The 20,687-nt window shown below is 39.1% G+C and overlaps 2 protein-coding genes and 1 pseudogene across 2 annotated transcripts in view; 2 read left to right on the forward strand and 1 right to left on the reverse strand.

The window, feature by feature from the left end:
- LOC128580645 (cytochrome P450 2C19-like) overlaps positions 1-5,856 on the forward strand; it is a 41,639-nt gene extending 35,783 nt beyond the window's left edge. The window contains exons 8-9 of the mRNA XM_053582776.1: positions 1,615-1,756; positions 4,955-5,856. Of these exons, the coding sequence (XP_053438751.1) occupies positions 1,615-1,756; positions 4,955-5,136 (324 nt within the window). The 3' untranslated portion in view covers positions 5,137-5,856. The remainder of the gene's footprint in view (positions 1-1,614; positions 1,757-4,954) is intronic.
- A 9,924-nt stretch (positions 5,857-15,780) lies between these two features.
- LOC128582967 (uncharacterized) lies at positions 15,781-15,896 on the reverse strand (annotated as a pseudogene).
- A 682-nt stretch (positions 15,897-16,578) lies between these two features.
- LOC128580646 (cytochrome P450 2C19-like) overlaps positions 16,579-20,687 on the forward strand; it is a 55,138-nt gene continuing 51,029 nt past the window's right edge. Inside the window, exons 1-3 of the mRNA XM_053582777.1 lie at positions 16,579-16,814; positions 17,952-18,114; positions 18,287-18,436. Of these exons, the coding sequence (XP_053438752.1) occupies positions 16,647-16,814; positions 17,952-18,114; positions 18,287-18,436 (481 nt within the window). The 5' untranslated portion in view covers positions 16,579-16,646. The remainder of the gene's footprint in view (positions 16,815-17,951; positions 18,115-18,286; positions 18,437-20,687) is intronic.

Consider the following 20,687-nt stretch of genomic DNA (forward strand, 5'->3'; position numbering starts at 1 on the left):
ACCCACTATGCAGCCTTAAAGAAAGATGGAGACTTTTCCTCTTTCATGTTTACATGGATGGAGCTGGAACATATTCTTTTTTTTTTTTTTTGTAGAGACAGAGTCTCACTTTATGGCCCTCGGTAGAGTGCGGTGGCCTCACACAGCTCACAGCAACCTCCAACTCCTGGGCTTAAGCAATTCTCTTGCCTCAGCCTCCCGAGTAGCTGGGACTACAGGCGCCCGCCACAACGCCCGGCTATTTTTTAGTTGCAGTTTGGCTGGGGCCAGGTTTGAACCCGCCACCCTCGGTATATGGGGTTGGCGCCTTACCGACTGAGCCACAGGCGCCGCCCTGGAACATATTCTTCTTAGTAAAGTATCTCAAGAATGGAAGAAAAAGTACCCAATGTACTCAGCCCTACTATGAAACTAATTTGGGGCTCTCACATGAAAGCTATAACCCAGTTACAACCTAACAATAGGGGGAAGTGGGAAGGGGGGAGTGGGTAGAGGGAGGGGGATCGGTGGGATCACACCTGTGGTGCATCTTACAGGGGTATTTGCAAAACTTGGTAAATGTAGAATGTAAATGTTTTGGCACAGTAACTGAGATAACGCCGGAAAGGCTATGTTAACCATTGTGATAAAAATGTGTCAAATGGTCTATGAAGCGAGTGTATGATGCCCCATGATCATATCAATGTATACAGTTATGATTTAATAAAAAAAAAAATTAGTATAACCCAAAGTTGTATTTTCAAGGGGAAAAAATGAGTAAGATTCGTTAAAATGTAGAGTCTTATGCCATGATTGGTTATACAAAATTCCTCAGTAATAAAGTGGTATCTAACAGATCTTTCCATCACAGAGGTTCTGCTTTTTGGTATAACTGGTAAAAATCTATGGCAAGGTCTATTAAGACTGTGTAAAAATCCTGCTTCCCAAATCATGCCCTCTAAGGTTTGAGCTTTAATTGATGAACTTTGCCTGAAGCGATGATCCTGACCTGAATTTTTACAAAGTGATGATTTTTCTTATTTCACCATTATTTCTGTGTTTTAAAACTAGGATTGATTTGTAATGAATATCTTCCTCATATTTTTAATGGAGACCATCAAAATACATGGCAATAATGAACACAATCATTTTACACTTGTTACCATATTTGTTGTTACTATCCTAGAAAATGATTTTTTAAAATTAGAGCATATGTGGATTACAAATGCCCTCTGAATAGACACTGCAGACATTTCAACTACCAACAGAGGCTTCCTTTTTAAAACATGCTCCATATATGAAATATATGTGAAAACTGAAATGATGAACTAGAGCAGCAAGTGGAGGCAGACACCGATGTCCAAGATTTATTATAAGGTGAAAAAATTCAGGTTTAGCGTCAAAATACTGTAGTATTCAGTAATTCAAATGCAACTGGAGACCACTTTAGCAGGATCACTGACACTCACCTTAACTTCGTGTCTTTTCTTACTGTCAGGCTGGAAATGTTACTGTTCTACTTGGACCAGTGTTTCCTTGAAGACAGATCAAAAGAATTAACCAGGCAATTACCATTGTTTCTTCCAGTTGCATGACTTCTTTATAACTTGGTTTATTAATGTTTATGGTTTCCAGGGCACAACCATATTAACATCCCTAACATCTGTGCTGTATGACTGCAAGGAATTCCCCAACCCAGAAAAGTTTGACCCAGGCCACTTTCTGGATGAGAGTGGCAACTTTAAGAAAAGTGACTACTTCATGCCTTTCTCAGCAGGTAATAGAAATTCATTTACAGTTGTAATTCAGAGAATAAGATTGTTTGGGGGATCAGTTAGAACTTCCGTGGTGTCTCTTCTGGATTTGGCATAATTAGTTGCTCCTTCTACATGATCAGAGCATCACTCCGGTGCCCTTGCCCTTCCCCCCCCTTATTATACTTTCTTGATGTTGGGCCAGATTAGAGGAGCATGGGCAGTTGACCCCCCTTTCTTGATTTTCCTAATTTAAGGAAGCTGAGATATACATTGGTTGAATTCTGCCACTAGGTACATAACTGAGGTACCCAGGAACTCCTACTAGAGCTTAGAACTCATTTATTCTTCCGGGTAATTACAGAAGATGCAGAGTACCCATCATTTTTTTATGTATTTGGAGAACATTCTCTAAAGTATGTCAATATTGGAAAAGCAAGTGTCCCATCTACTCAATACTAAGTTTAAACTAATAGATAAACAGCTACAGGCCCATGTGAGAGAAAAACACAATTAAATTCCAGAAGGAGGGAAGAAGAGAGGTTGTTTGGTAAGTTCTGATTTAACAGACTCAATGTAGGCGTGTATTGGACAGTTCCTGTGTGAAGAACACAATTACAACCTGGACTTTATAAATACAAACAATGTAACCTAACTGTATTTACCCTCAAATTAATCCGGAAAAAAAAAAGAGAGAAAAAAACTAACTTATTTATCATTCTTTTACTCAACATGAGAAAGGCATCTAACTCCAAAACTTCATTGAGTGTCTTCTATGTGGTGTTTCTCATCCCCAGGTGAGCTCTGGGGATACAAATAACCTCAGGCACAGGAGGGAGTCTTAAGAACTCACTCCCAAGTTAGGGAAGTAGATGAGTAAATGTGCTCATTATAACTCAGTATGACTGGGGCTGTGAGCGAGAAATGCACAGGCTACTCAGGCTACTGGTGTAGGGGACACAGAGAGAAGATGCCTGCCCTGCCCTCTCACATCCAACTCTGAGGCATAAAATGGGGTAAGCAGTTCTGTTCTCATAGCAGAAAGGACATTTGAGCTGCTTCAAAGGAGGCAGAGAAAATACAAGAGGAAAGGCAGGCATTGTAAAAGACATAATGAACCAGAGGAGCAGGACATTTCTCTAAGTCAAAGATGTCTCTCCCTAATAATCACAGAGTCATTATGGAATATGGCTGGCTACTCTGCAGTGATTCCAGAGCATCCTGCTCTTTGTTTTGGCATGCTTAGCTGTCTTGGATATTGTTTCTTCATAGCAGTGGTGTTAATACTAGTCTCTGGAGATAGAGCCCCCATTCTATATTCTGTGGCCCTTTTGAAAAATTTCTCTTCAGTTTAGTATTCCTTCCCCGGGAGGTCTGCCATATATGCTTACATTGTGCCTATTTGCTGAGAGCACACCAATCCCTCTCCTTCGACCCTTGCCTCACCCTCCTCCTGCCCCCAAGTTGAGTTTGTGTTTTTCTTTTGTGTGGTTATGTATTCATTCATCTATTGGTTTCATATTAGTATTGAGTGCATTGGATACCTGCTTTTTCAATCTGTGATACGATTCTAAGTAGAATGTTGTCCAAATCCATCCAAGTTAATATAAAAGATGTAAAGTCTTCATCTTTTTATCTGGCTGAATAGTATTCCATGGTATACATATACCACAGTTTATAAATCCATTCGTGAGTTGATGGGCACTTGAGTTGATTCCAAATCTTGCTGATTGTGAATTGAACTCCAATAAACATTCTAGTGCATATGCCTATATGGTAAAATGATTTTTCTCTTCTGGGTAGATAGCTAGTAATGGGGTTGCAGGATCAAATGAAAGGTCTACTTTGAGTTGTTTGAAGATTTTCCATACATCTTTCCAAAGAGGCTATAGTAGTTTGCAGTTCCACCAACAGTGTAGACGTGTTTCCTTCTTCCTACATCTGTGACAACATCTGTAGCTTTAGATCTTTGTAATGTGGGCTCTTCTCACTGGGGTTAGGTGATATCTCAGTGTGGTTTTGACTTGTATTACTTTGATAATTAGGGATTATGAGCATTTTTTCATGTGCTTGTTGGCCATTCTGTGGCTTTTGATGTCTGCTTTATATCTGGCACTGTAGACAACAAGATTACAAGGGAAATGCCATCCTTTCAAAATTCATATTTTAGCACAGTCCAAAATAAACAGTGATGTATGATTCCAGGTCATCCCTGCTGTTTTCAACTCTTTATGATACCCTATGAAGATTCTCAAGACTGGGTAATTTATAAAGAACAGAAATTTTTTATTCAGAATTCTGGAGGCAGGGAAGTCCATGATGAAGGCACGAGCAGTGTTGGTATATGGTGAGGGCCTGTTCCTTTAGATAATGCTCACTTTGTGTCCTCCCCATGGACAAAAAGAGCAAGATGGAGAGAAATAGTTCCCTTGCATCTCTTTTACGGGGTCATTAGGCAAAGAGTGTAGAGCCTCCATGACTTACTCATCTTATAAAGGCCACACCTCTTCATACTGTTGCATTGGGGATTAAATTTCAATACATCAATTTGGGAGAGAATCACTTAGAACATAACATATGCTTCAATGGAATAATTAATATGATGTTGAGGAGACTCTGAGAGGACAGGACTTTATGGTTTGAGGGTATTACAAAGAGCATAAAGAGGAAATGAAGTTTGACCTGTGTCCTGAATGTGATATAAAAAAAGTGCATCTTACACAAAGGAACGGCATGATATAAAACTTGACACTGCATGGTACGCTGGAGAGTGATGAACTGTGCGTATGGCTAGAGTTGATAATAGAGGGTGTCAAGTGTGGAAGAAAGATTATGGAATTTCAGACTACAAATAGCAATCACAAAAATGTGGGTGTGTTTCTTGAAACACATAAATGGAAAATTAAAACATGAAAATAGCAGTTCTAATCAGAGAATATTTAATAAAGTGTGTAACATGGAGTTGATATTTAATAAATATTTGTTAAATGAATGGTGCACCTTAAGGTGAGTTTTACATGGATAGTAAGTGTGTCCATTTTTTGTTCATTTGTCTACCCAGTCATCCTTCCTTCCATCCATCCAGGCATTGATCCATCTATTCATCCAAGAACTCATAAAAGAGTTATTGTGTATCCTCTTTTTTCTAATCACAAACACAGTATTTGTCACAGTCATTTCTACACAGAAGGAGTAATTACCCTTTCTGTTGTTATTTTTAGGAAAACGGATGTGTGCAGGAGAAGGACTGGCCCGCATGGAACTGTTTTTATTCCTGACCACCATTCTACAGAACTTTAACCTGAAATCTCTGGTGGACACTAAGGACCTTGACACCACCCCTGTTTTCAATGGATTTGCTTCTATACCACCTTTTTACCAGCTCTGCTTTATTCCTGTCTGACGCAGAGCAGATGGTGTGGCTGCTGCTGTGCTGGCCCCTGCATGTCCCTCTCCTCTAGGACATCATTTACCTCCTTCCCACTATCAGAGATGCCTTCTCTGACCTCTGCTCTCACATCTTCACATTCCCTCCAGATCCAGTGGGCATTATAGCTCATTTTAAGAGAATTTCCTTAGTTTCACTACTCAAAAGCACCTATTAGAGTAGGAATAGTCTATAACCCTTGTATTGATTGGCACATGTAATAATCCTTACCTAATATTGAGTTACTAATGTTGTCACTGTAAAACATAGAAAATGATTAGTGTATGATCATTCAGACTTATTTCTCCTTCATGGTCTAAATAGAAGTCATTAATATTTATTGGGTGAGTTTTCAGATTTTCCTTCTTTTGTGAAATGTAAGCCAAGTGAAATGTAGATGAAAATAGAGTCTTAGGAGGCCCTGGTGGTGCTCAAAATGTTAAGTAAACAGAGGGACATAGGAGAAGAGGGTAGGGAAGGTCTCTTGGCTGAGTGTCCCCTAAAGTTATCAGAGGTTTAAATTTAAAAGAAAATCTATATCCAGAAGCAACTCCAAACTGTAAGGAAATATTGTAAGATTAGTGATAAGGAGAATAAACACTATGTACTAGAATTTATGGACTTACTTTGGTATCATTGTGGCATTAGTATGAAGTGGAATCAATTTCTCCTAAATAAAGATGCAGATTGTTTTTATTACTTCTAGTTTATAATATTAGAAACATGCTTTCATGTTGGTACTCATGTCTTCTGAGTGACACTCTTTTCTTGCCAAACGCAAAGAAAATCCCTGAAAGAAATCATCAGGTTTTATTATTTTCAGTTTCAGTTATTTTCAGTTACCTAACATTAAGTTAGGTATAAAAGTGTTAAGTGTTAGGTATAAAAGAATCAACATTATTTGATGGTGTGGTTCTGAAATCGTTAGCCTCACATCACTTCCAAAGCATAGTCAAGTGAACAACTTATCATGTCAAATTATACTCATCATTTATGTCTGCTTGAAGTGTCTGACCGAGAATTGATATCACTCATTACCTTTCTCCCAGATCCTTTATCAGAAGAACTTACTATATTTTGGAAGACAGTTTAAAGATAATGCATAGGTATGGACGTACATGTACATCTATACATAATATATATATATATAAATGTATATTGACACAGAGTATAAAATATAATTTATGTATACTTATACATGGGGTTAACTGGTTATTTACAATATTGTGCTCACACAGTATATATTGGATTACAACTTGCTGCTTTTCTACTTAGCTATATACAAAGGAAACTTAGGCAAATTATTTAAATGGATTATAGAAGAGAAAGTGGAAATGGCCGTTACATACATGAAAGGATCCAAATTAAAATTACACATTATAAAGCTTCTTAATTGACACGTAAAGATTTTGTAATACAGCATTGGCAAAGTTGTGAACAAACACCTATATGTGAGATAAAATGATGGAGTTGGCATGTTGTTTCCTTTGGAGGCTAAAGGGGATAATCTGATTTCCTTTCTATTTCTTCTTTCTAAGGGCTGCATGCATTCCTCGGCTCATGAACTCTTCTTGCTTTACTCCAGACCCTTTCCCTCCTATAGTCACACCTTCTACTTATTGTCACATCTCCTACTACTGACTCCTAACCTCTTCCATCCCTTTTATGAGCACTTGTGATTACATTGAGCCCACTCGGATAATCTACATTGATCTCCCCACATCACAGCATTATTTAGCCAACTTATTATTGCTATAATACTGATTTTCACAACCAAAGGACTAAGCAGATGCTCAGTGAAATGTGGTTGAACCTTGTGGTTCTAGACTACACAGGTTTTTATCTGTCACTGACAGGAGTTGAACTGGGCTGTCTGGCTGAAAAATAGAGAGAGGATGCTAACCCCTTTACTAACTTTGCTAATGCTTCTTATGTGTTTATTTTTATTATTTATTTTCACTAAAATACATGTTCCATATGATCAGGATTTTTATTTTACTCACTGATGAATACCAGTTACTTGAAACAGTGTCCGGAAAATTTTGGCTCAATGAATATTTGATATATGAATGGCTACTTTAATGAATGAATGCATGGTTCCCAAACATGCAAATCCATACATTCTTGTTGAAGAACAATATAATTATATAGAACTCTAATCTATCCTCTATTTGGGAATTCTGGAGAAAAGTGTGATTATCCTGACATAAAACATCCATACTTCAGAAAGTTAGAATAGACGGACTAAGAGGCCAACGCTTTTCTGCCTATATTCTGAAATAGGGTAAAAGAGACACATGAAATTATAAATGAACATTACAAATCTTTTAGCAATTCAGGTCCTTGGGCATTTATTTCATGACTATCTTCAAATGTGTACGCTAGTTAACATATACCTGAATGCTTATTGCATGACTGGTCATAATAGATTTAAAACAAATAAAAGATCTATTGGAAATAGTAAATAAATTGTGGAGGGCCTTTACAAATCTACATGTACACAGTATTTGATAGTTATATAATGATGAAGTGTTTATTATATGGCAAGCACTATTCTAATAATATGAAAACATTAGTTCATTCAATTCTTAATGCACTGAGGTTGGTACAATTATAATTCACCCCAATTTAGCAAATCAGGCACTAAGGCACAGACATGTTTATTTTATTTATTTATTTTTTTCACAGACATGTTTATTAACATATTCAAAGCCACAGGCCAGTAAGTGACAGCTGGAGTGTGACCAGAAAGTCTGACTGTAGAGTCTGTGCTCTCAAACTCTGCAGTGTGCTGGGTTCATTTCAGTATCATCTGTGTAGTCATCCTGGGCTGAGGCCTCAGGTGATATAGTCAAGTTACTGACCCACCCAGGAAGGATCCCTTTCCTGAAAAGCATGTCCCTCCCAGGAAATAGTGAACCAACCAATCCAGACCTCCCTAACCTTGTCCCGCCTACCTGCCCAGGTAAAGCTAATGGACCCTTATTTCTGTGAGACAAAGAGAACCGGTACACTCTCTGAACTTACCTACCATTCATCCACTTCATATTAAGGTGAGCCCTTGTCTAAAAACTTTTTCTTCGCTTCTTTCCTCTTCCTGGTCCTACTCTACCTCCTCCTCTCCCCCCCTTTTCATGCTCTTGTGTATTTTTATATGATCTCTCAGCTCATTTTACATGCATTCAGAGGCTAAATCTGCTCTCCACCCCATCTTGCCCCCTTGGTGCCCTACTGTGGGCCCAAGCTCCTCTGGCTGGTTAAGGTCATGTACAGAGGTGAAGCCCTCTTTTGACCAAAGTCATAAGTGGAGAGTCGGGGTAATCTCCTGACGCCAGCCTGGCCAGCCCTACTATGGAGTCTGGATCATTTTTGGCCATTCAGTTCAGTGAACAAAATTCACTCATCAAGAATCTTCCCAGAGTCTAGATTTGTCTGACAACCATAACAGAAGTCGAACCCTCTCTGGTTGTACTTTTCGTCCTTTTCTTGGTCCTTTTGTTCCCTTTTTATTTCCTTTGAAAATTCCCTTTATTTTCTGCTCATAGTCTCTTCATGTTAGCTTTACTCTCATTTACTTTCTACCTCCAGTCTTTGCTATAGGCACCACTCAGTCATGGATTCCCCCTTCTTCACCTCTAAGATGTCTTCTAACTAACCTCAAACCTCTGTGTCTTTACCTTGACCTCAAACCTAAACACCTCATTTTTTTTTTTCTGTAATACTGCTTGGCCTATGTACAAAACTTGGCAATGGTTTACGTTGGCCTAAACGTGGCACCTTCGATATCTCAATTCTCACTGATCTGAAAAATTACTGTCCCAAATTAGGCAAATGGTCAGAGATCCCTTACATTCATGCATTTCTCACACTCTGGAACATTCCTTCCTTGTGTTCATCCTATGAACCCTCTCAAATTCTCCTCTGAATTTTTCTGACTCGTCTGACTCTCCATTGTCTTCTTTCGACCCAGCAGATAACACCCCCTTGACTTCCTCCCTATTAGCAAACTTCCACTTCCACTTCTGCTTCCGGCCCCCTCTCCAATTCCCAACACATGGTAAGAGAAAAAAATGGCAAACCTGGGATGGAAAAAAATGTGCCAGACCCAGTTTCCCAGCCACATACTAGGTCTGGCCACACCTTTGGACCTGCCACTTCCAAAATACCACAACCACTATACTCCCTCCGAGAGGTTGCAGGAATGGAAGGCATTGTCAGGATTCATGTCCCATTCTCTCTCTCAGACCTCTCCCACATAAATCAAAGATTGGGTTCATTCTCTGCAAATCCCACAAAATATTCTCAAGAATTTAAATATCTAACTCAATCATATGATTTAACCTGGCATGATGTATATGTCATTCTCACCTCCACTCTAACTTTGGAGGAAGAGAGCAAGCCTGGATTCAAGCCCAAATTTATGCTGAAGACATATGCAGAACAGATCAAAGTCTGCCAGAGGCACTAGGGCTGTTTCCCAGGAGGACCCCAATTTGAATTCCAAACTGATGCTGCTAGGACCCGCCTCAGTAACCACATGGTTCGGTGTCTCTTAGAGGGACTAAAAAAGGCAGCCCATAAGGCTGTCAATTATGATAAGTTAAGAGGAATTACCCCCAAATGGGATGAAAATGAATGAAATGGATGTATATATGAAATGAATGGATGAAACCCTAATCCTATATCACTGTGTGAGAAATGCGTGAATGTAAGGGATCTCTGACCATTTGCCTAATTTGTGACAGACTTGCTCTCTTTCCTCCAAAGTTAGAGTGGAGGTGAGGATGGCATATAAATCATGCCAGGTTAAATCATATGATTGAATTAGATATTTAACTGATTGTTAACATGCATTTTATCTCTCGGTCTGCATCTGACTTCTGGAAAAAACTCCAAAAATCCTCCCAGGGCCCTCAAACTCCTCAGTGAAATCTTATTAAGCTGGCTTTTAAAGTTTTTAATAATTGTGAGGATGCTTTTAAAAGCCAGCGGCTCTCAAAATCCCAATTATCAGTTTCTGCCATTAGACAAAACCCAGAAGTTTCTCAGAATTCCCAAGGGTACTCTGAAAAAATAAGATTTCCCCCTGGACTGTGTTTTAAATGCTGCAGGCCAGGTCACTGGGCAAAACTATGCCCAAAGCCAAACCTTCCCCACAAACCTTGTCCTGCCTGTGGAGGCCCTCATTGGAAGTTTAACTGCCCAAGTTCTTCCCAGAATTTGGTTCACAGACACTCCCAGAGGCTGAATTCTTCCCAGATGCTCCTGAGAACCTGGTTCATGGATGCACCCAAAAAGTTCCTGAATTTCCCCACCTTCTGGGCCTAGCTGTTGGAGATTCATGGTTCCTGGGGGATCAGAGTGCCCCCTGAATAATCATAAAGTCTAAACTCTGGGGGATTTTGCTAGGGGAAGGTAAGCCATTTTTTTTTTTTTAATAGACATGGGAGCAACCTTTTCCACGCTGCCATCTTATAAAGGTCCTTTAGAATATACAGATATCTCAGTGATGTGTATTGACAATAATGTAATCCACCCCCATGTTACTCCACCATTATGGTGCACACTTTCTGGACACTATTGCATTCATTCCTTGTTATTCCCTCATGTAATGTTTGTAGAGATAGTCCCTCAAAATTGCAAGCAACCTTGACGATTCTCACTGGTTCCCACCTCTCACTACCCATCCTGCTCCTCTCCAAACCTTCCCCAACAGCCCCTCCATTCTCTCAATCTGACCTCCCTGTAGATCCTATTGTAACACTATAACCTTTTCCAAATATTTCTTTTTCCCTTACCTAATCCTGAAGACACCTGGTTTATTGATGGCAGTTCTTTTAAGCCCACTGCTCACTCCATTGCCAAGGCAGGTTTTGCTATTGTGTCTTCCTCCCACATTATTACCTCTGTTACTCTGTCTCTGGGCACTTCCTCACAACAAGCAGAACTCTTAGCTCTCACTAACGCCTTACAACTCCACCATGCAGTCATATGGCAAGAAAGGGGATTCATTACCACCCAAGGCTCCTCTATCATCAATGACACACTCATTAATGACCTCCTAAATGGAGCTACACTTCCAGAAGAAATTTCCATTATTCACTGTAAGGGTCACCACATTATTCCTAGATTCAGTCTAGAATATTTGGCTCTATTAAAAGTGACAAGAGTCCAGCTTTCATTAGCTACATCACCTCCCATCTCACAAGCCCTAGGAATTCAGTGGCGTCTACATGTGCCTTACAGACCCCAATTATCAGGAAAGGTAGAACAGATGAATAGCATTCTTAAACAATATCTCACAAAATTAGTACTCCAACACAAACAAGGTTGGATTAAGCTCCCCATCGCTTTACTCCACATTCACCCCACCCCTCACAAACTCCTCTTTTATAGCCCTTTTGAAATAATGTATGGTAGAACTATTATTCTAGGCCCTGGCCCTCCCCCAGACTCTATCATAGGAAACTATTTTCCCATCCTTCAGGAAACTAGAGATGAATTTAGAAAAACAATCAATCAGCTTTTAACCCAACCCTCAGCAAAGAAAGTCACAGACCAATTGGCAGGGCAACAAGTTCTCCTCAAATTTCCCTTGCCCCACAAGACTTTATCTCCTCATTGGACAGGCCCTCACGTGGTTCTTTACAGTACCCCCATGGCTGTTATCTTGTGGATCCCCCAGTTTGGATTCACCAATCCTGAATAAAACTGTGTCCTACAGAAAAACTTCCAACGTTGAAGAACTATCACTGGAAGTGCCACCTTAAACTCGCCAGGATCCCTGAAGAATCCACTTCCTAACAAATGTGTAACATTCCTCCCCAATTTTTTCCTTTTCTCTATAACTTTTCTCGGATGCCTGGATACTCTCACATGTTCAAAGTTGGAACAACCTTCTTGAAGCCTCTAAAAATCTGTGGCTACAGGGCATCTTCCAAGACTTTCTCTCTGAAGAAAGCCAATTTTCTTCTTTCTTTTTTTCCTTCTGCCTACCCCTCTGGCCTTTCTCCCCTACCCATCAACCTTGGCTGATGATAAAGTCATTAATTATAATCCTTCTCATTCTCAGTTACAGATCAGCAATTCTTTGCCTCATCTTGATTTATTGAGCAGTCACCTGAAAACTGCTCATATCCTCACATGACTAAATACCAACCAGCTCAGACTGAAAATCCAGAAGTATTCCTGTAAATGTCACTCCCTTTCCTCCTCCCATTCTTTTTTTACAGGCAGTCCACTCAGTTCCCTCCTCCTGCAGGAAGCAGCCTGAGAGATGCCACGCCCATCAACCACCTCCTTATAATAGATTAGGAAGACAAGAATAATAGAATCAAGTTACTGACCCACCCAGGAAGGGATTCCTTTCCTGGAAAGCATGTCCCTCCCAGGAAATAGTGAACCAACCAATCCAGACCTCCCTAACCTTGTCCCACCTACCTGCCCAGGTAAAACTATGGACAGATCAATCCTGGCTGCCCTAACCCTTTAAATCCCTGTTCGCCATAGCCCATGTGTGGATTTCTCCCTAGTCAGGAATCTCACCCCACCTGCACTCCAGATAAAAGCCACTTTAATTGCATGAATTGGTCTCCATCTTCCTTTCATCTTGTGTCTAGGAATAATTTTATCCTTGCATCTGGAACCTTTCATCAGGGGTGTAGCCTCTCCTTTTCCATCTAAAACATCCTGACGTCCATGTCTGCCTTTCCATTTCTCTTTTATCCTATTTCGCAACATGGGCACGATAGCCTTGGCTTCTTAGTTTCTCTATTCTAACTTTCTGCAATATGGATGATTTATGTCAGGATAATCACACTTTTCTCCAGAAGTCCTAAATAGAAGGTAGATTAAAGCTCTATGTTAGGCTTCCCCCCACCATCTAGTTTAGGCTTTGGGTAATTTTGGAGTTCTTTTATCATTTGAGGCAGTAACCTCCTTTGCTGTTTTGTTGTTGTCGTTGTTGTGTATTCTTTTCTGTTTTAATTTTCCCAAATTTTCTGTGAGTTTAGAATTTTCTTTTGCAATGTGGTTATAGATTTTTAAACAAGTACAGTATGTCCATGTGTGAATATGTATTTGTGCATGTATATATTGTGTTAGGCAAGAAAAAAACAATAGGAGGTATTTACCATGCTTGACATATATTTAGAACAATATAAAAGAACTTAGAAATTATGAAGAATTGTATTGTCAGTAGAGGAACTTGAAATTCTACCACATTTAAGGAAAAGTCTAAAGGGAAATCTTTTCCTTCCATTCAATGGAAAGTCCCCCTTGATCTGGAGCAGAATCAAGGCTGATTAGGATAGCTGAGATCTGGAGCAGAGTCAGAACATTACATTTCTTCCACATTCTGACCTCTGTAGACAACTATCTGTCAGTGTTTCTACTACTGCTCTTTTACTACATTAAGCAGGGTTTGAAAAACCTCTGATTCTACTGTGCAAGTTACATTTGAGGGCATGGGAAAACGAATTAGGAAAACAAATGTCACCTGTGGAAATAATAGTTTCATAATTGAATGTTGTGATTCATGGAATGGGCAGGTTTTGTGGGAGAATGTCAAGTCATCTCTGCATCTTGTGCCCCACAGAATTCCAGTAGGGTATGCTGCAGTGTCAGCCAATTACTTGACCATTTTCTTTATGAACATTAGGCAACAGCACACAAATAAGTTATGGGGAAAAAATCTAATACACTTCTTGGGGGAGATATTTAAAAATTGGCTCAGGGCTACTAAAGAACAATATGTATATTAATAAATGTTCATGAGAAAATGCATGCTTAAATTTATCTTTTTACGTTACCTTGAACTTCATAAGAGCCATTAAAATCACAAATTCAAAATAGCATTAACACCAGGCAGGTGGCTTACACCTGTAATCCTCGCACTCTGAGAGGCTGAAGTGCATGGGTTGCTTGAGTTCATATACATATATATAGCCAGACATTGTGGTAGATCCTGCAGTCTCAACTACTTGGGATGCTAAGGCAAGAGGATCACTGAAGCCCAACAGTTTGAGGCACGAGGATCACTTAAGCCCAGACTCTTGAAGCTTAAGAGTTTGAGGTTGTTTGAGTTATGATATCACAGCACCCTACCAAGGGCAACAAAGTGAGATTCTGTCTCAAAAAAACAAAAACAAAAATAAAAAAAATCAGAAAAATTTATTTTTAAGGAAAAGTGAAGGATACAACTTTTGGTATATGAAATGCTATTGGTGAAAGTAAATTTTAAACCACAAATACATTATCTGATACTCACATATATTCATGAATGCAGTAGATAAAGTAGGGTTAGGAATGTTTAAATCAACAAAACTCAATACAAGTGACAAATATTTTAGTTATCAAGGTAGCGTACTAAGGAATAAGAGCATAAATAAAGAGAGGTATAAAAATGAATGAATTTGTTTTTAAGTTATAATTACAGAGAAAAATATTTTCCTGAAACGAATATTTGAAAAAAATTTGTAATCTTGGTGTGGCGCCTGTGGCTCAGTGAGCAGGGCGCCGGCCCCATATACCGAGGGTGGCGGGTCCAAACCCAGCCCCGTCCAAACTGCAACAAAAATATAGCTGGGCGTGTGGCAGGCACCTGTAGTCCCAGCTACTTGGGAAGCTGAGGCAAGAGAATCACCTAAGCCCAAGAGCTGTACGTTGCTGTGAGCTATGATGCGACAGTACTCTACTGAGGGCAACAAAAAGACGGTCTCCAAAAAAAAAAAAAAAAGAAAAGAAAGAAAGAAAGAAACTTGCTGAACCCATTATTGATTATTGTCCCAGCTTACAGTCTACAGAGAGTTTCTCAGCCTCAATGCATAGAGGAGATTTCCTAAATAACCTGGTGGCTTCAGTGACTTGAGGAAATCAAAGAGCTGGAAAGTTGGGGAGGCCCAGGCAGCTAGAGTTCACAAGCAAGGTTAGAGAAGATCAGGGAGTTGCACAAAGAGAGAATCTGGGGTTTTTCAGAGACTGCACTCATATCTTCAGCTGAGTATTGATGAGCTTATGTGTGTGAGGAAATTCTCTGAGGTCAAAGAAATAATCACCCGAAAGGAACACAGGAAACAATGCCAGGGCTGACACAGTGTTATGAGTAGCCTCTGTCATCAGGCTCCACAATGAAAAATCTCATAATTCATGGGACATTGAGTACAGTACTCAGAAGCATAATGCCTCAGTGACTTTACTTTTAGACTGAACAACCTTCTAGAAGCCTGATGGGTACATCATACATTCTATATGCATTCTATAGAATTAGCTCCACTTGCATCCTCTCTTACAAACTAACTCTTTCAGGGAATGACAGATGATTTTGTAGTTGTCTCTGAAAAGATCTGAAAAAGTTGAAACTCTGCAAGATACCTAGTTCTCTTGTAGATAGGTTAAAAAAAAAAGATGTGTTCCCTGGGTGTCTATGAATACAAACCTTTGTTGAATAACTCAAATAACGATATGTCATAAAAAAAGGTTAAGATGAGAAAGGAATAAGAAAAAGTTACCTAAAAATATCTTTCATTATTTTCAATTCCTTTTCTAGTCTCCAGGTTTCTCTTGAACTCAGTTTTTTCCATGATCCCCTTCCTCCTTCTACGATTCCATAGGATCATGACAGAAGAGTGCTGAATTTACTTCCTTTTTTCTCTATTATTAAATAATAATTATTATTTATTATATATTATAAGAAAAGAATACCACACATGATCTTAGCCAAAAGGCAGAGAAGTGATAGAGAAAAGAATACCAAGTAATTTCTCCCAAATAAGAAATGGAATCACTGACAGATCTCCTGTTCTCCCAAACTCTTTCTCTATTTGAAAAAAATATATAATCCCTACTATCATGTGTTTTTTCTAGAGGGTTTAAGGTGAAAAGTCATGTATATTTGCTGAGCCAATTACTTGATATATATTTGTTCATGCAATCATTGTAACCTGATTCTTTGTACCCTCAATGAATCCCCAACAATAAATAATAAAGAAAGATGTATGAGTTATGTGCTTAGGCTATTCTGTTGCTGGTAAAGCATATTAAGTATTTGAAATTTCATTATCATGGACAAAGTCTGCTGATCTTTGATAGGATGTTGACACACCAGGCATAGAATACGTTGATTTCTATCAAAGTTATTAGTCTGATGCTTCAGAATTTGGAGTAAATTTTGGGAGTGAATCATTGACTTGAATATTTCTCAATCATGTTTGCACATTGGAACCATTTGTTTTCATTACTGATACTTGGAACCCAACGTAATTCAATTAATCCAGAATCAGCAGAATTAGTATTACAAAGGAGAACTAGTATAAAGAACATTTTACTTTGATCTCTATCAGTGGTCCAAATTCCAATTAGAAGTGAGTATAAGGTGCATCTAGCTGATTGGCCAATGTTTATGTCAAAAGAAGACACAAGTGCAGGGAGCATTATAAAAAGCCTGGAGTGCAAACTCACCTTTGTCGTAGCAGGAAGAGAAGGCTGCAATGGACCCCACTGTGGCCCTGGTGCTCTGTCTCTCCTGTTTGCTTCTCCTTTCCCTCTGGAGACAGAGGTCAGAGAGAGAGAAGCTCCCGCCTGGCCCCACTCCTCTCCCTATTATTGGAAATATCCTACAGTTGGATATTAAGGACATCAGCAAGTCTTTAGCAAATGTAAGTATATTTTATGATCTTCCAGTGGCTTAAACAATGGGTAAGAAAAATGATGCCTTTTTAAAAAATTAGTGTAAAATATATTCCTTGAGGTATACTATTACAACAGATTGTTGTACAGCTAAGTACTTTAATGTTTCTGTTGCCTTTTTCAGTTTGTCATTGCCAGAAATAGTAAAATGAAATAATGCATTTTGTGCACAGAAACATTTACATCTTTGTGCAGTAGAATCAAAATGATAAAGTGACAAAAGTTTGGAGTTTTGTGTCCCTACTTTGTTTTGTAGTCATTTTGTATGATTTTTGTCCCAGGGTAAAACTGGCAAGGAAAGCGTGTGTGATTAGAGAGTTCATTCAAAGAATCATCTATAATATTGGCCATGTGTTTCTAGAGCAGTCATGAAAGCTGAACTTCTGTGAAAAAATCAATTTATTCCTGATGTCAAGGAAGTACATATTCCAGATTAGCATAAATTAATGAAAATAATCAAAGCTCAATTGGTGGTATTAGAATTCTTTTTGGTTCTGCAAAAATTGCTATGTGTGATTAAGAATTCTAGTGGATTGTTTTTCCAGGAAATGTCACATGTCCTAGTGAAGCCTTGTGGTGTGCTCTCTCTCTGTATTAGTAATAGCAGCAGGTCCCATACTGGTGTGGGCATTCAAATCACCTGGGTGACATTTAAAAACATAGCTTTCTAGTGTTCATCACATAGCTATTTGGTCAAGATCTCCATGAGACAGTTGGGTCTTTGTCTCAAAGTGGATGTGGAGATGCAAAAAAAATTGCTAAAGCATCACAATTTGCATAAGCTGAAGTTCCAGTTTTGGCCTTTTTTAATATTAGCTGTGCAACACTGGAAGTGAATTTAGAGTTCTTTGAACTTGTTTTACTATTTAAAACAGAAAATAAACATGCTGAATGTGTTAATATGAGGATTAATGTAACCTGTATACCATTTGGCTCAGCCAATACCTTGCACAGTGTAATCCACCAGTGTATAAAATTCTGTAATGTTTGAAGCTGTGTGTAGCATAATAAAAGCATCAAAACCATAATGGTATCAGTCCAGGTTAGGCACAATATATGGATCAAATAGTGGCTTCTTTTGCTATTCTCTGTCTTCTCTTCCTTAGCTCTCAAAAGCCTATGGCCCTGTGTTCACTGTATATTTGGGCATGAAGCCGGCTGTGGTGTTGCATGGATATGAAGCAGTGAAAGAAGCCCTGATTGATCATGGAGAGGAGTTTTCTGGAAGAGGCAGTGCCCCAGTGATTGAAAGAGTTACTAGAGGACATGGTAGGTGTACATGTTGCTGAGTCATCAGTGGTAAAAGGGGTGGGGAGAATGGAACCAGAGTCTTGAAGAGTTCCTAGGGCAGAGCTTGTCCCATCTACATGGCTATGAAGTGTCAGCTCCCTCCTCCTTGGCTGGGATTTCCCTGCTATTTTCTTTTCTCCTATTCTTGAAGGAATTGCTTTCAGCAATGGAAATAGGTGGAAGGAGACACGGCGCTTCTCCCTCATGACCCTGCGGAATTTTGGGATGGGGAAGAGGAGCCTCGAAGAACGTGTCCAAGAGGAGGCCCGCTGCCTTGTGGAGGAGTTGAGAAAAACTAAGGGTGAGTGATTCTCACTCAGTATCACTGCCCTGAAAAGACTACTGTGTTCTTTGAACACATTCAGGGGCAGCCTGATCTTTCGTCATGAGTCCTGGTTGTCAGCCTTCAAGTGGACAGTGTTAGATGAAGAGACCCAGGGAGCTTGTGTGTGTCTGTCCTGTGTGTACAGGCATGATTGTGCATACGGTGCTGCATACAAGGTCATTTAATCCTGTTATCTCTCAAGCATTGTTTCTTTATTTTTAAATCAGATCCTGAATACAGGTTTTTAAAAACATATTATTGAAAGTTTGTTTATTTGTATTTCATTTTAAAATATTAAGGGAGTGCAATGATTTTGGTTTACATTGATTGCTTTTGTTATGCTTGAGTCCTGGCTATAGGTGTGTGCATCATCCAAATATTATTCATTGTACTCACTAGGTAGATTTTTGCCCTTTTCCTCCCTTCCTTTCCCCCTTGTTGATTTCCACTGAGTTTTGTTCCTTCTGTGTACATGTGCACTCATAGGTTTTAATTTAATAGAGAGTTCATGTTTTTCTATGTTTGAGATGCTTCACTTAGCAGAATGTTCTCTAGTTCCATTCAAATTGTTGCAAAAGGTATTAATTCACACTTTTTGTGTCTAGGTAGTACTCCATAGTATGCATATACCACATTTTATTGAAATCACTCATGAATTGTTTCATACTTAACTTGATCCCACATCTTTGTAACTGTGAAATGTGCTGCAATAATCATTTGAGTGCAGGTGTCTTTTTTTTTTTTTTCCCTTTAAAGTCCTATTTATGAAAAACAGTAGGGAGTTTCTCAAAGAAGTCCAAGTAGACCTATCATTCAATCCAGCAATCCCACTATTGGGTATTTACCTAAAGGTAATGAAAATATAGGTTTTGAGTTCATTTTTAGAATGTGTTAAAGAACAATGTTTTCCCCCTGTCATGAATGTGAGTTACCTATGCCATCAGAGAATACTTGGCAAGTGGTGGTTATGCAAATGCCCTCTCATATCCTTATGGATTATGAACCACATGACCTGTGCTTTTCCTGGACTGGACGTGTTTGTACAGTCAGACTCACTGACTTTTCTGTGGGGTTTTTCCAGGCCCTGCTATAGTTCTGGCCAACAATGGGCCTACGTATGGTTTTACTTGCTTAGGCATAACTTATTACAATTCTCCTCAATTATTATTTCTCTATAAACACAGACCTATTTAAAATACCAGCATTAATTATTTCTTACTAAACATTGCTAATTTACATACTTTGAGTAAACTTATGCTATAGTATAATTCTGCAAAATATACCTAATTATTAGAGAAATGCAAATCAAAACCACCCTGAGATATCATCTAATCCCAGTGAGAATGGCTCACATCACACAGTCTCAAAACTGCAGAAGCTGGCATGGATGTGGAGAGAAGGAAACACTTTTACACTGTTGGTAGGACTGCATACTAATACGTTTTTGGAAGAAAGTATGGAGAACCCTCAAAGAACTAAAGCTAGACCTCCCATTTGATCCTGCAGTCATGTTGCTGTGCATCTACCCAGAAGAAAAAATATCCTTTTACTATAGGGACACTTGCACTAGACTGTTTACTGCAGCTCAATTTACAATCGCCAAAATGTGGAAACAGGCTAAATGCTCAGCAATCCAGGAATGGATTAACAAGCTGTGGTATATGTAGACTTTAAAAAACTATTTAGCCATTAAAAAAGATGGAGACCTTACATCTTTTGTATTAACCTGGATGGATGCGGAACACATTCTTCTTAGTAAAGCATCACAAGAATGGAGAAGCAAGAATCCTATGTACTCAATTTTGATATGAGGACAATTAATATCCTAGTACATGGTGGGGGATAGGAAATGGAGAGCAGAGAAAGGGAAGGAGCGAGGGGGTGCGGGAACATGGGGTGTGGTACACTTTTGGGGGCAGGACAGAATTATAAGAGGGTCCTTATCTAAAAATGCAATCAACAAACCTGGTTCTTTGTACCCTCAATGAATCCCCAACAATAAAAAAAATTAATTGACAAAATTTTTTATTAAATAGATTTCCACTACTATCAGTAACTATTTACTTCAACTTTCTTCAGTGTAATTTGGCTGTGTTTTCAGTTATGCTTATTTGTCCCCCTCCCATTTCATTAAAATTTGAATTAGAGGGCGGTGCCTGTGGCTCAGTGAGTAGGGAGCCGGCCCCATATGCCGAAGGTGGTGGGTTCAAACCCAGCCCCGGCCAAA

The sequence above is a fragment of the Nycticebus coucang genome, chromosome 3, assembly GCF_027406575.1.
Source record: "Nycticebus coucang isolate mNycCou1 chromosome 3, mNycCou1.pri, whole genome shotgun sequence".
NCBI classification, from domain to species: domain Eukaryota; kingdom Metazoa; phylum Chordata; class Mammalia; order Primates; family Lorisidae; genus Nycticebus; species Nycticebus coucang.